Here is a 13,294-nt window from a genome sequence, read left to right as displayed (position 1 = left end):
TACCAAGGTGGAAATTATGAAGAGGAAAAATGCTGTTGGTAAAATAGTAAATACAAGGTCGGCAATACTCACCTTCAACAGCACAGTGTTGCCCAGGAAGATCGATATCGGATACTTTACTGAAAGAGTGGAATTATACATTCCCAAACCCACTCGTTGTATGAATTGTATGCGCATTGGGCACACAAAAAAAGTCTGCTATAGAGAGAAAAAATGTGCGAAATGTAGCCAACCATTCCACGAAAAGTGTGAAAACCTAGCAAAGTGCGCAGAGTGTGGAGATGCTCATGGCACGCTTGACAAAGAATGCCCCATATATAAGGATGAGTGTGAAATCAAGAAAATACAGGTAGAAAAGAGAGTAACAATGCGCGAAGCAAGAGTCATCCGCAGGAACATTGCTCCTGTCATCCCTAGGAAGTATACCACCGTAGACTACGCCACATACACAGCCAATAAGAAAAACACCCAAACCGCACCTAATGATCACAACAACGAAGAAAACAAAGAAATTACAGCAAACAATAATGAAAATAATAATAAAATAACAGAAAATAATAATACAAAAACTAAAAATAGCACAGAAAGTACAGAAAAAAACAACACAGAAAAGGAAACAATTAATACACCACCCATGACGAAAACGATCATCATCAACACATCAGATGACGAAGATAACATCTCATCCACAAACATAGCCCCCTCGACCAACTCAGGAGTTATGAATAACATTAATAACACACAAAATAATGAAGAAAATATACCATTCAAAGCAATGACAAAAGAACAAAGAAAGGAGTATGCAGCCAAACGATTCAGAGAAATAGTATAAGATACACTCTACTATTAAAATGGCTGCACAAACCAACATCAAAGTAACACAAACAAACATACAAGGACTACTAAACAACATAGACGAGCTGAAGCACATCTTAAGCAACGAAAACATTGATGTGATCTGCCTGCAAGAAACTTGGCTAGTGGATCACACTGCAAGCAAAACAAGAATAAATAATTACAATCATTTTTACCAAAACAGAGAAGATGGCTATGGTGGTTGTAGCATCTTTGTACATAAAAAATATCGAGTAGAAAGCGTACAGGTACACCCTAAGAACGAACACATGCAATCTACTGGTATCAAACTAAAAGGGCTGAATATAATGGTAATCAGCACCTATGTGAAACCCACCACACCTAAACACATATTCGCCAAATATTTCAAGCTGCTACTTCGTACGGTCAACAACACAAAAGCCATAATAACGGGTGATTTCAACGCCCATCACACAGCGTGGGGCAACCACTTCTGTGACATGAGGGGAAGAATCACGCTGGAAGAAGTTAATAGCAGCGATTTGGTACTGGTGCATAGTAAGGAACATACCTTTATAAACCCTGATGTAAATAAAAAAAATACTGCCATTGACCTAACCATCGTTACACCTAATATGGTTCTAGATGTCGAACGTAAGGTCACAAACCAACACATTGGCAACAGCGGACACAGAATAATTCACATAGCCTTAAAAAAGCCTACCAAAGTACAAACAAGATCTGTGATAAATATGGTAAGAGTAGAACAACAAATCTGTGATATAAGTAGTACCGAAAATACCACCATAGATAGCCTTAAAAATACCCTCCAGAAAATCATGAAACAAAACACCAAATCCATTGAATACACACCAAAAAGCTGGTGGAGTAAAGAGCTCCAAAGGGCTTGGGAAAAAAAGAACGAAGCTCGAAGAAATTTTAATCGCAACCGTAGTATAGAAAACTTGATTCAATCCAAAAAGGACCTAGCTAAATTCAAGTTCCTAAAAAAAGTGGAGAAGAAGAAAAACTTTGAAAAATGGTTAGATAAGGTCAACTCGGACAGCACTAGCAAAGAACTGTGGGACCTTGTGAACAAATGTCATGGAAAACCAATCAACAATAACGGCATTAATATAATAGCCGAAAGTACGGAAAATGCGAAAAAATTCCTAAAGTTAAACTTCAGCAGCCCGAAAAGGCCAAGATGGCAGTACGCTCCACAATTCATTTCAGACATCGAAATCTTGAATTTGGAGAAATGGAAAAAAATATTAGCCAATAAAAAAAACACAACACCTGGTACTGATGGTATATCATACAAAGCCCTGAAATTGCTGAATGATGAAGTGGTTCTGGTACTGATCAAAGAACTGAATAACATGTACCAAAATGGAAGGGTACCGAAAAAACTGAAAAAAATCAAGATAGTAGCAATTGGCAAAATTGGAAAAGACACAAACTGTGTAGAAAATTATAGGCCTATAGCACTTCTGTGTACATTGGTTAAAATAGTCAATTCAGCAGTCCTGCAAAATATAACACAGCACCTGGAGCAATTTAATATCCTTCCGGAAACCACATTTGGCTTCCGAAGACATAGATCCACGATGACTGTTGTAAACCTCCTGGTTCATAAAATTCTTCACAACAATGCAAAAAGAAAATACACGGGAGTAGTCTTTATAGATGTTAAAAACGCTTACAACAGCGTACTCACCCAGGAACTTCTTGAAATTCTCAGACTTGACATGATATCTGAAGAGGATATTGCATGGGTTGCAAGTTTTCTGAATAACAGAAGCCTAGAAGTAACAGTGGGAAAAGAAACAATCAAACGGATTGTTAGTAACGGTCTTCCACAAGGTGATGTGCTTTCACCAACTCTCTTTAACATCTACACGAGCAGCTGCCATGAACTAAACAACAGTAAGATCAGATTATTGCAGTATGCGGATGACTTTGCAATTATTGAAACCGGAATAACACCAAAAGCAGTTGAAACAGCGTTGCAAAGAAGCATCACATGGCTAAAAGAGCGCCTCAGCCAGCTCAATCTAGAAATCAACAGTGCCAAATCAAAAGTAATGACCTTCCCTAACAGCAAGTTCAGTATCAGAGTAAATGTAGATGGCGAAGTGATAGAGCAAACGAAAGAACACAAATTCCTGGGCTTAACGATTGACGACAAATTAAAATTCAACAAGCATCTTGACAATCAAATCGCCAAAACAACAAACAGACTAAACCCGATTAAAACTATTTGCAACAATTCTAACCACGTCAACCCAGAAAAGGCCATGCAAGTACATCGAGCCATAGTACGAGGTACTATAGAATATGGGATAGGATTTAGCCTCAATGCAAACAAGAACAAACTTCGCAGGGTTAACATCACATTAAATCAATCCTTAAGAAGAATAACCGGATGCACTAGATCAACGCCGCTCAACACGCTCCATGCCATAGCAGCAGAAAGACCTTTCCACATTCGAGCCAAATATCTCGTATGCAAACAAATAGCAAAAACAATAGCATATTCCGCACCTAACAAAGCCCTATTTTCCAAGCTAAATCATCGTCGAACCGTCAGACTATCAGAAATAGAAAAAAACTACCTAAACTTCAATGAAACTCTACAATCCATAGTCACATACCAATTCAATAATACTATCCAAAGTAGTAGTACCATAAAGATATCCACCTCAATACCCGGTTTAGAAAACTGCAAACAACGCTATAACCCCACAACAGCACGTCAGCTAAGTCTTGACTTGATTAACACCACAATTACCACCCCCACATCCATACAAGTCTACACAGATGGGAGTAAGATAGACGAAAACTGCGGTATAGGAATATACATCATCAGTGGCAGCCAAGTACTACTAAACCAATCCTATAGACTGAAAAATCCTATGTCCATATGCTCAACAGAACTGTACGCTATAAAACTTGCTCTAGACTTTGTGATCAAGGAACGATTAGATGGCCCAATTATTTTCACTGATAGTCGCGCGGCATGCCTCATTATCAAAGGAGCCTTGGAGGAATTTTACACGGACGATATAGTGTCGGAAATCTTGAACAATGGCATAAAAGTGAACCTCAGAATACAGTGGATCCCCAGCCACGTTGGTATTGAGGGAAACGAGGTAGCGGACAGGCTTGCTAAGGAAGGGATTACAAGCAACAACACCATAAACAATAAAATACCGCTCAAAGACGCGCTAACAATTTTCGAAAACAAGGCAAAGGAGGAAGCTAACACGTGGTATAAAGAAATAAGCCAGCACAAAGGCAAAACTTTTGCGGAGTATCAAACTCGAATGGAGAAAAGAATGTGGCATCACCGACTAAAACTACCAGCTCATGGCATAAAAATGATCAACAGATTAATATCGGGACACGATCACAGTAACTACTGGTTACACAAAATGAGGGTAGTGGACAACGGCCTATGCGGTACATGTAATGTGCCGGACACGGCCAAGCATAGGGTCTTCCATTGCGAAAGATATGCCTTAGAACGAAGAAAAACAACCCACATCAACGAAGTAGCGTTCAAAAAAACATGGAAAAGAAAAGACCCATTAGGATTGATTAAAATAATCAAATTCATAAAAGACAATAGGATAAAGTTCTGAATTACATAGCTACATGAAACATAAATCGAAATCACAACCGCTCAATCCTGTGATATAAATGCAAAGAACAGTCACGCACACAAGAACGTCATAAAGCAAAACACGAACCTTCCCACAACCGAGAGACGGAAAAACAGAACAGAACAATTGTAACAACCATAGAACATCAGGACATATGGCCTCAGCAGCCGGTCCATAAATCACTAGGGGTAGTGGTAATAAGCCTCAACCACGGAGTAACTAAGGAAAGCCTAAGTTTGGATTCCTATGTGGTACCGTGGTAATACCTCGACAAAAAGAAGAAGAAGAAGAAAAAAAGTAAACTGCGGGCTGGTTCGGGTTTATTTTTCGGTAGAAATTTCACAGAAAAATGGATTCCGAAGACGCAGCACAAACAATTTTCGATTCGGCGGTAAGTCTTTCGCCTGCTGCAGCCATTAACATCGTTTCCTGCCGTTCCGTAGCTTCGTATCCAGCGATTCCGTCTGCGCTTTGCACGATGTAAACATTGCTGGTAGCCCGTATGGGGAGGATCTGTACGAGCCGTTGCGGGTTTCACTGTTTTAGGCCGATTCTTGTACCAAACGCTGTTGGAATGTGTTCCGGGTGCAAGAGGCCACAAATATGCATCGGAATAACACCAATGGAGCATCCAAATATCGCCCTGTGCGCTGTGATGAATGATTACAAATGTTTGTTTACGTTTTGTTTACAGTCCTCACTGGTGGAAGGCTGCCGGTTACCGGTGAAAATGAGCGGGACTAACGATTGGCCACTGGCGGAAATCATCAGCATTCGGGAGGGATCGGACCGGAAATGCTATTACTACGTACATTATGTAGATTGTGAGTACCGCGACAGCATCCACAGCAGCAGAGAAGTGTTATTACTATTCTGTCTTCTCTTTGCCCGCCTTTTTCAGTTAACAAACGACTAGACGAATGGGTAACGGAAGAGTTTCTCGATATGCGCAAGGTTCAGTTCCCCCGCAAGGACGGGCTAACGACGGGCCAAAACACCGGCGTGACGACACCGAAAAAATTACCACCCGCGCTTACCTGCTCCCGTCCCGCCAGTCCCATCCAGGTGCCCGCGGAAATCACGGTAAATGGTGGTGCCGTGCTGGAGGCGGCACTGCAGAAAAAGATTAGCCGCAAGCGTAAAGCAACCTCCACCGAGAACGAAGACTCCGAAGACGTCCCATCGACACCGACCCCGCGCCAATCGGGCAGCATGGTCGCACACCACGACGATGTGGTGACGCGCATGAAAAATGTGCAGCTGATCGAGCTCGGCCAGCATCGAATCAAGCCGTGGTACTTTTCGCCCTACCCGCAGGAAATGTGTACCATGTCGTGCATCTACATCTGCGAGTTTTGTCTCAAGTACCGCAAGAGCCGCAAGTGTCTCGAGCGACACACGAAAAAGTGCAACCTGCGCCATCCACCCGGGAACGAGATCTATCGCAAAAGCACGATCAGCTTCTTCGAGATCGATGGGAGGAAAAACAAAAGCTACGCTCAAAATCTCTGCCTGCTCGCGAAACTGTTTCTCGACCACAAAACGCTCTACTACGACACGGATCCGTTCTTGTTTTACGTGATGACGGAGTACGATACGCGCGGGTTCCACATCGTCGGGTACTTCTCGAAGGAGAAGGAAAGCACGGAAGATTACAATGTGGCGTGCATACTAACTATTCCACCGTACCAACGAAAGGGCTACGGAAAGCTACTAATAGAATTTAGTAAGTATTGCCCTGTGCGTTTGTTTGTTTTGGTTTTGTGTACCAACGGCGTGTGCTCTGTTTTGGCAGGTTATGAATTGTCGAAATTCGAAGGGAAAACGGGTTCACCGGAGAAGCCATTGTCCGATTTAGGTTTACTATCGTACCGCAGCTATTGGGCGCAAACGATACTAGAAATATTAATCCTCCAGAAGCCAACCGGAGACAACGAAAAACCACAAATAACGATAAGGTAAGCGGGTGGCCGGTAGCGACTGCTCGGGGCGGAATGATTCTTACTTACCCACGTGTGTTGCTCTTTTAGTGAAATATGTGAAATGACCAGTATAAAGAAGGAGGACGTCATCTCGACGCTACAGATACTGAATCTAATCAACTACTATAAGGGACAGTACATCATCTGCATCAACAAGGAGACGATCGAGCAGCACAAAAAGGCGATGGAAAAGCGCAAGATACGGATCGACTCCAAGTGTCTGCACTGGAACCCGAAGGACTGGTCGAAGCGATCGAAATGGTAAAACGGTCGATCCCCAAAAACCAAACCGAATCAAAGGAGCCACAGACTGTCGTAGCGGTTGTCAAGACGATTTTGTATTCTCTCTACTACTACGCGCTCGGGCAGAGGTTGTTTGACACTCCTGATGATCTCCTTTCTTGCATATGTATATGTATGTATGTATGGATGTGTATGTGTGTGTGTGCGTGTCGACCTAGGTGAATAAGCTACTTGGATTAGAGAAAATGCAGAAGAGGAAGGAGAGCAAAACAAACGCCGGACGCAAGGAGGAGTGGCCATAAAGTGTAGATTCGAGGAGAGCGCGCGCGATAGAGAGAGAGAGAGAGAAAGAGAGCTATGGTACAAGAAAACTCCGATATGCTGAAGAATGAAGAAGAAGAGACAAAAATGGTAAGCAAAAGTCCGTCTTGACTGTGTTTTTATTTAATTTCACTTTTGTACCAAAACCGAGCGAACCGAGTACAGTGGCGTGTCCGAGTGGCGCATGGAGTCAGCAGGAAAAACAGATTTGTCCGTTAGTGTGAAGATGTGTGCTGTTCACAAGCTTTCTTAGTACGCTCCGTAACCGTCCGTGCTGTACGCAGCGGAAGGTGGTGGTGGAGGTAGTCGAGGTTGAGGAGGGAATCCACCTCCTGGTGGTGGTCTGGGAGGGAATCCCGGCATCTGTGGTGGAGGAGGTTGCGGCGGTCTTACCCCACCCGGCGGTGGAGGCCTTGGTGTGCTGGGTGCTGGAGGTGGCGGTGGAAACTGTCCACCGGTATTGCTTCCCGCGGGTGGAAACGATGGCGGTGGTGGCGGAAATGGTGCCGAAGGGGCGGGAGGTGGTGCTGGAGCACCTACCGGTGCCGGTGGAGCTGGTGCTCCCGGCTGTTGCCACGGTGGAGGTGGAATCATCCTTGGCGGCGGTGGAATGCCCATCGGAGCGGCTGGCAGTGGCGGTTGCGGTTGCACGCCGAGCGGTGGCGGCAGTGGAGGAGGAGGTATCCCTCCCGGACCACCGTAACCGCTGGGAGCTTGCGGCGGTGGCATGATCGGTGGTTGCGGGATGACAGCAGCCGGATTGGAGGGAGGTGGAGGAGGAGCCAGCAGCGGCGGCGGCATCATCGGATGGCCACCCATCATGCCCGGATGCATCGATGGCGGTACGGGTGCATCGGCAAACAGTTGATGCGGTCGGTCCGCGTGTGAGAGTGGATTCTGTGCCGCCAACAGACGCTCGGCAGCCGATCCGTGACGCTCACCCTTCGAGTCCTTCTTGAACGCGTACGAAACCGATATGGGCCGATTGCACAGATACTGTCCATTCATAGCGTCCATAGCCGCATCCGACGCCTCGAAGCTGGCGAAGTTTATGAAAGCAAATCCCTTCGAGTTGCCAGTCTCCGGATCGCGCATAATCTTTGGCGTCTGCAGAATCACACCGAAGGCAGAGAACGTGTCGTACAGCAGCTTCTCGTCCACCTCCAGATCCAGATTGCCGATGAAAATGTTCGCCCCTACGTCCAGGCTCTTCTGGTGCGCTGAGGCCTTGTTCACACGGATCGGTTTACCGTACAGCTTGATCATGTTCATAATTTTGATCGCATAATCGGCATCCTCTTCACCGAGAAACTCGACGAACCCGTACCCCTGGTGCATCTGTGTGACACGGTCCTTCGGCATGTGAACGTTCACGACGGGCCCGCTCTGGACGAACAGTTCCCACAGTAGCGTCTCGGTAACCTTATCATCCAGCCCACCAACGTAAATCGTCGCATCTGGAACGAGGGAACGAGTGCAGTAGGTAAACACAACACAACAATGCTATGGTTATGAGCAGATTGTAGCTAAACTTGAACCGGATATTACAGTTCCACTGTTTTAAAACGGTCCCCAAATGATGGGATTTACTTTTTAAGCTTAAATTCTTAAAATGCAACACATTTTAACGTAGAAATTACCTTGATTTCGCTCTGCTATCGGACCGGCCGCCATCGTGTACTCTTTTCGCAGGAAATTTTACGATAAACGACGCACAAACAAACGTCACACAGCTGTCAAAACAGCGGGCCGTTTTGTACCGACAGCGTTGACAGTTGGTTTGTTTACAAAGTCGGTACAAAAGGGAATTTGGGCGATAATAAATTCTTTTGTGATTTTGCGGCGTAGGTTGTTGCCCTTTTTTACCGCAATTGTGTGTAGAATCATGCAAACCTTTTTTCTTCTAATATTTCCTAATATTTTGCGGTAAAATTATTCCAATTGTTTGTTGTGGTGTTTTGAAAATGTGACAGCAAAAATGGCGCCAAACTGTTGAAACAGAAAAAATCAAAAAACAAACAGCATTCCAAAGCGACCGGGTGTAAAGTTATTATTTGTGTTGAAAGTGTGATTTATTCTATGATATTGTTTGAAAAATGGCATCTTTTAAGCCAAAGAAAAAACTCACGCCTCCGGAGAAAGGATCGGACTTCGCTTTCCCGTTTCTAGCGTACGATATTCAGCTAGATTTCATGCAAACGCTCTACACGGTGCTACACTCGGAGGGTATCGGAATCTTCGAAAGCCCTACCGGAACCGGCAAATCGTTAAGTCTCACCTGTGGGACACTGACCTGGCTAAAGGACTATGCACGGCTGGTCGAAGAGGAGCTGCATGAAACGATCGGCCGACTACGGAACGAAATAACCCGACTGGAAAAGGAGAACGAACGTTCAAGCGACTGGATTACGGGACAGTACAACGCAATGGGTCAGCGAAAAGAGCTGGATGAGTTGAACGGGTTTAAGCAATCGATGGAGGAACACCGGAAGCATCTGGTACAGATGAAAGAGCAAGCGGTTCTGCACAACATTCGATGGGAGAAGGCACGATCGAAAGACGGCACGCTGAAGGAAGAACCGCTCCAGCAGGACGTTATCATCGATGAGGATGAACATTTGATTCCGGAAGAAAGTGACGACAGTGATGGCGAACCGGATCTTGGTGGAGGAAAAGACGAGGAGGAGCGATACCGTCCGGTGCAGGTGATTTACTGCAGCCGTACCCATTCCCAGCTATCGCAGGTGGTGAACGAAGTGAAGGAAACGCAACACGCGAAGGATCTCCGGCTCGTGTCACTTGCCTCCCGGCAAAGTCTTTGCATCAATGCGGAGGTACGCAAACTGAAGACTAATACGCTTATAAACGAGCGCTGCCTGGAGTTGTTGAAAAAGGGAAGAAAAAGTAAATCGAACTCCGGGGATGGCGATGGTCCAGGTACGAAAAAACGAAGGAAAATTGCTCAATCGTGCCCTTACTACAACCAGCGGGCGATAGAAGGGTTGAAAAGTGGGATCCTGTTCGAAGTACCCGATATAGAAGATCTGGTGAGGGCAGGGAAGCGCGAAAGCGCTTGTCCGTATTACGCCTCCCGTGCGGCCATTCCCGACGCACAGGTGTTGATGGTTCCCTACCAGCTAATCTTGCACCGGCGCACCCGGCAGCAGTCGGGGATTGAACTACGCGACGCGATCCTCATCATCGACGAGGCACACAATCTGCTGGACACGATCGCTGCCATCCACAGCCAGGAAGTACGGCAGGAGCAGCTGCGGCAGGCAAAGCTGCATCTATCCGCCTACAAGGCACGATACTTTTCACGATTTTCCACGAAAAATCTACTCCGCATAAATCAGGTGATCTTCATCGCTACCCGGCTCGAGAAATTATTGTCCACCGAGGGCCAATCGTCACGAATGCTTCAAACCCAGGAGCTTTTGCTCGAGGCCGATATATTTAATTTGAATCTACCGGACATTCTTGCCTTCTGCGATCGATCGAGGATTGCGCAGAAGGTGCACGGATTTGCGCAAAGCGCACCACGCGAACTGCTCGACACGCCGAACGTTGCTTCCGTTCGGAGGAAGGTTGGCACCACATCGAAAGGATCGACGAGTGCGCTTAAGTCGCTGCTAAAGAATCTCGAGCAAGATAACAAAGGTAGGGCGGCACCGAAGAAGAAGGATGAACGAGGATCCGAATCGGGGCAGGTGGAGAACGATCAGGAAAATGATCAGCAAGTACAGGCAAAGCCACCGGTAACGAATGCAGTACGACCGTTGATTAACTTTCTCGAGTGTTTGATGGAAGACGGCAGTGGCGATAGTCGCGTACTGTTATCGTTCGATGAAAAGGACCCGTCGCAGGCGTGTATGAAGTATCTGCTCCTAAATCCGGGTGCACGGTTCGAAGAAATCGTACAGAGCTGTCGATCGGTAAGGATTGAAGTAAGGACAGACGTGCGATGTTGTAAGGAATAATTCAAATCTTTATTGTAGGTCGTACTAGCGGGCGGAACGATGCAACCGACGGAAGAGCTAACGGAGCAGGTATTCCGTCATCACCGGGACCGGGTTACAATTCGAAGCTATCCTCACGTGGTCCCGAAGGATGCCGTCCTTCCGATTGCGCTTGGGCGTGGACCAACCGGGAAGGAGTTTCTATTTAATTTCGCCAACAAACAGAATGTCCCGATGGTGGGTTCTTGCTCATTATCTTCCTTTGATTTATTATTAACGATCTTTGCTACTTTCAGCTAGAGGAGCTTCAATCGACGCTACTCAACATAAGCCAGGTGGTTCCGAACGGCATTGTGGTGTTTTTCAGCTCGTACGACTTTCTGGACCAGTTCTACCGGAAGCTGGAAGAATCCGGTAACCATGCTCGGCTGGAGGAGCGTAAGAAAGTGTTTCGTGAGCCAAAAACATCCGGACAGGTAGAGCGCATCTTGCACGATTACGCACGTGCCGCACGATCGGCGACCGGCGCCATTCTGTTCAGCGTGGTCGGTGGAAAGCTTAGCGAGGGGCTAAACTTTTCCGACGAACTTGGCCGGTGTGTGGTGGTGGTTGGCTTACCCTACCCGAACCGTACCAGTGCGGAGTTGAACGAACGGATGCGATACCTTGACCGGTGCCTGACCGCATCGGGTGTGGCTGGTTCGTCACCCGGCAATGAATACTATGAGAATCTTTGCATGAAGGCCGTCAACCAGTGCATTGGCAGAGCGGTCCGGCATATACGGGACTATGCGGCGGTGATTTTACTCGACACGCGGTACTGCACGGGCGAACGGATTCGGCGGAAGCTACCGGTGTGGATTTCGGAGCGCATGGAGTGTGTGGATCAACGGTACGGGCAGGCGCACGGGATGCTGGTGAAATTTTTCCGTCAACACAAGCTCAAGGCGTGAGGAGAGCTAATGGAGGGTAAATATTACTTCTTTTATTACTTCTTACACAAGTTTTTCTGCCAATGTGCTACACAAAATATAGTTTTTGGAGAAAACTGCTAGAGAGAGAGAGAGAGAGGGAGAGAGGGAGAGTAACGGACGTGGTCGTCCGGTATCATTTTAATGACATTAACATCCGATACGGTCGAGTCTGATTCTTTGTACGATAGTGGAATCAGCGCACAAACACTTCCCAAGCATCAGGTCAAGTGCCAGCCTTTTCTTCTTCTTCTTCTTCCTTGGCACTAAAACTTTGAGAGGTCTCGGCCTGCGATTTCTGGCTTTCTGTGACTTGAATTTACCCGTAGTAAAGTAGTCAGTCTTATGTACGGGGAGGCGGTCTGGATGGGATTTGAACCCCGGTCCTGCCGTGTGAAGACCGGCGCCACTGTCGCCTCGGCCACCGGACCGCCAACCCTTCAAAATCTCCTGTTTAAAATATCCATGCAATCCTCTCCTGTGTCCAAAATATCCATGTTTACTTCGACCTAAGAGGACTCTATGGGCCCAGACGTCCTGAGCCATTCTCATGTTCTTACCTACTTACTGGAGACTTCAGGTCTCCATTGTTTAACTGTTGGTGACTACACCAATGTTATTTATCACACACTGAGAGGTATTTGTTAACTTTAGACAGAGTCCATGTCTCAGAGGCGCGTGTGAGTGCCATAAGAGTGATGGGTCAAACGACTCTTTCTGCTAATCGATCCAGAGTCGAGTTCGTTCCTATAGGATGTCGTACTGCAGCAAGTTCGGAGCGACCCGTAGGTGCGGCAAAGCATATGTGAGTTTGACCCGTAGGTTCGGGTCGACCCGTGGGTGCAACGAGTCCGAGTCCACTCGTTGCGATTTCTGGACGACCCACTGATTAGACCGAGCTCACTGGTCGACCTGAACTCGTTTCAACCACGGGTCGACCCGCACGGGACGTCGCATTGCGTTGGAACAAGGAATACGATCCGAACGATTCCGGGTATCCTTTATCTCAATGAGCCACTGGTTTACTACCAACTCTCTAGAGCATGTATGGAGTGATGTTTTGGACATCTTCACAGGTGTGATTATATTTTTAACAGCTTTCGCTGCACAGGAAAGCTTCCATCATCAGTGTAGAGTATTGCACCTCGCAATGCCCTCTAGTTTTCAGAATAGGAGATTGGCAGGTTGTTGCTGGAAGCCCTCTTCCGGTATGAGCTTTTCGTCTGATAGTCAGTCCTCATCACTGCGAGCGAACGGTCCGGATGAAGCGGTCCTGGCGATGTGAAGACTGGTGCCGCTAAATATTTCTTGGATTCCGATGAATTTGTGGGCTA

At 46.4% G+C, this 13,294-nt stretch overlaps 3 protein-coding genes across 4 annotated transcripts in view; 2 read left to right on the top strand and 1 right to left on the bottom strand.

The window, feature by feature from the left end:
- The first annotated feature begins 4,406 nt into the window (after nt 1-4,406).
- LOC118505668 (histone acetyltransferase Tip60) lies at nt 4,407-7,130 on the top strand. Its single transcript, XM_036041794.1, has 5 exons — nt 4,407-4,875; nt 5,179-5,308; nt 5,386-6,210; nt 6,280-6,442; nt 6,515-7,130. Exons 1-5 carry the CDS (start codon nt 4,834-4,836, stop codon nt 6,729-6,731), a joined length of 1,377 nt encoding a protein of 458 aa, XP_035897687.1. The 5' UTR covers nt 4,407-4,833; the 3' UTR covers nt 6,732-7,130.
- Nucleotide 7,131: 1 nt separating this feature from the next.
- LOC118505669 (splicing factor 3B subunit 4) lies at nt 7,132-8,773 on the bottom strand. The gene is made up of 2 exons (XM_036041795.1): nt 8,671-8,773; nt 7,132-8,487 (listed from the first exon to the last, which is right to left on the bottom strand). The coding sequence occupies exons 1-2, from the start codon at nt 8,702-8,704 to the stop codon at nt 7,280-7,282; spliced, it is 1,242 nt and encodes a 413-aa protein (XP_035897688.1). The 5' UTR covers nt 8,705-8,773; the 3' UTR covers nt 7,132-7,279.
- A 112-nt stretch (nt 8,774-8,885) lies between these two features.
- Nucleotides 8,886-13,294, top strand: part of LOC118505664 (ATP-dependent DNA helicase DDX11) — a 40,094-nt gene continuing 35,685 nt past the window's right edge. For both annotated transcript variants that reach the window (XM_036041775.1, XM_036041776.1), the window contains exons 1-3: nt 8,886-10,965; nt 11,029-11,226; nt 11,286-11,958. In XM_036041775.1, coding sequence (XP_035897668.1) covers nt 9,127-10,965; nt 11,029-11,226; nt 11,286-11,942 — 2,694 coding nt within the window. In that variant the 5' untranslated portion in view covers nt 8,886-9,126 and the 3' untranslated portion in view covers nt 11,943-11,958. The remainder of the gene's footprint in view (nt 10,966-11,028; nt 11,227-11,285; nt 11,959-13,294) is intronic.

The sequence above is a fragment of the Anopheles stephensi genome, chromosome 2, assembly GCF_013141755.1.
Source record: "Anopheles stephensi strain Indian chromosome 2, UCI_ANSTEP_V1.0, whole genome shotgun sequence".
In the NCBI taxonomy this organism is placed as follows: Eukaryota; Metazoa; Arthropoda; class Insecta; order Diptera; family Culicidae; genus Anopheles; species Anopheles stephensi.
Note: the sequence above shows the minus strand (reverse complement) of the source record. Positions and strands in the feature narration are given on the sequence as shown.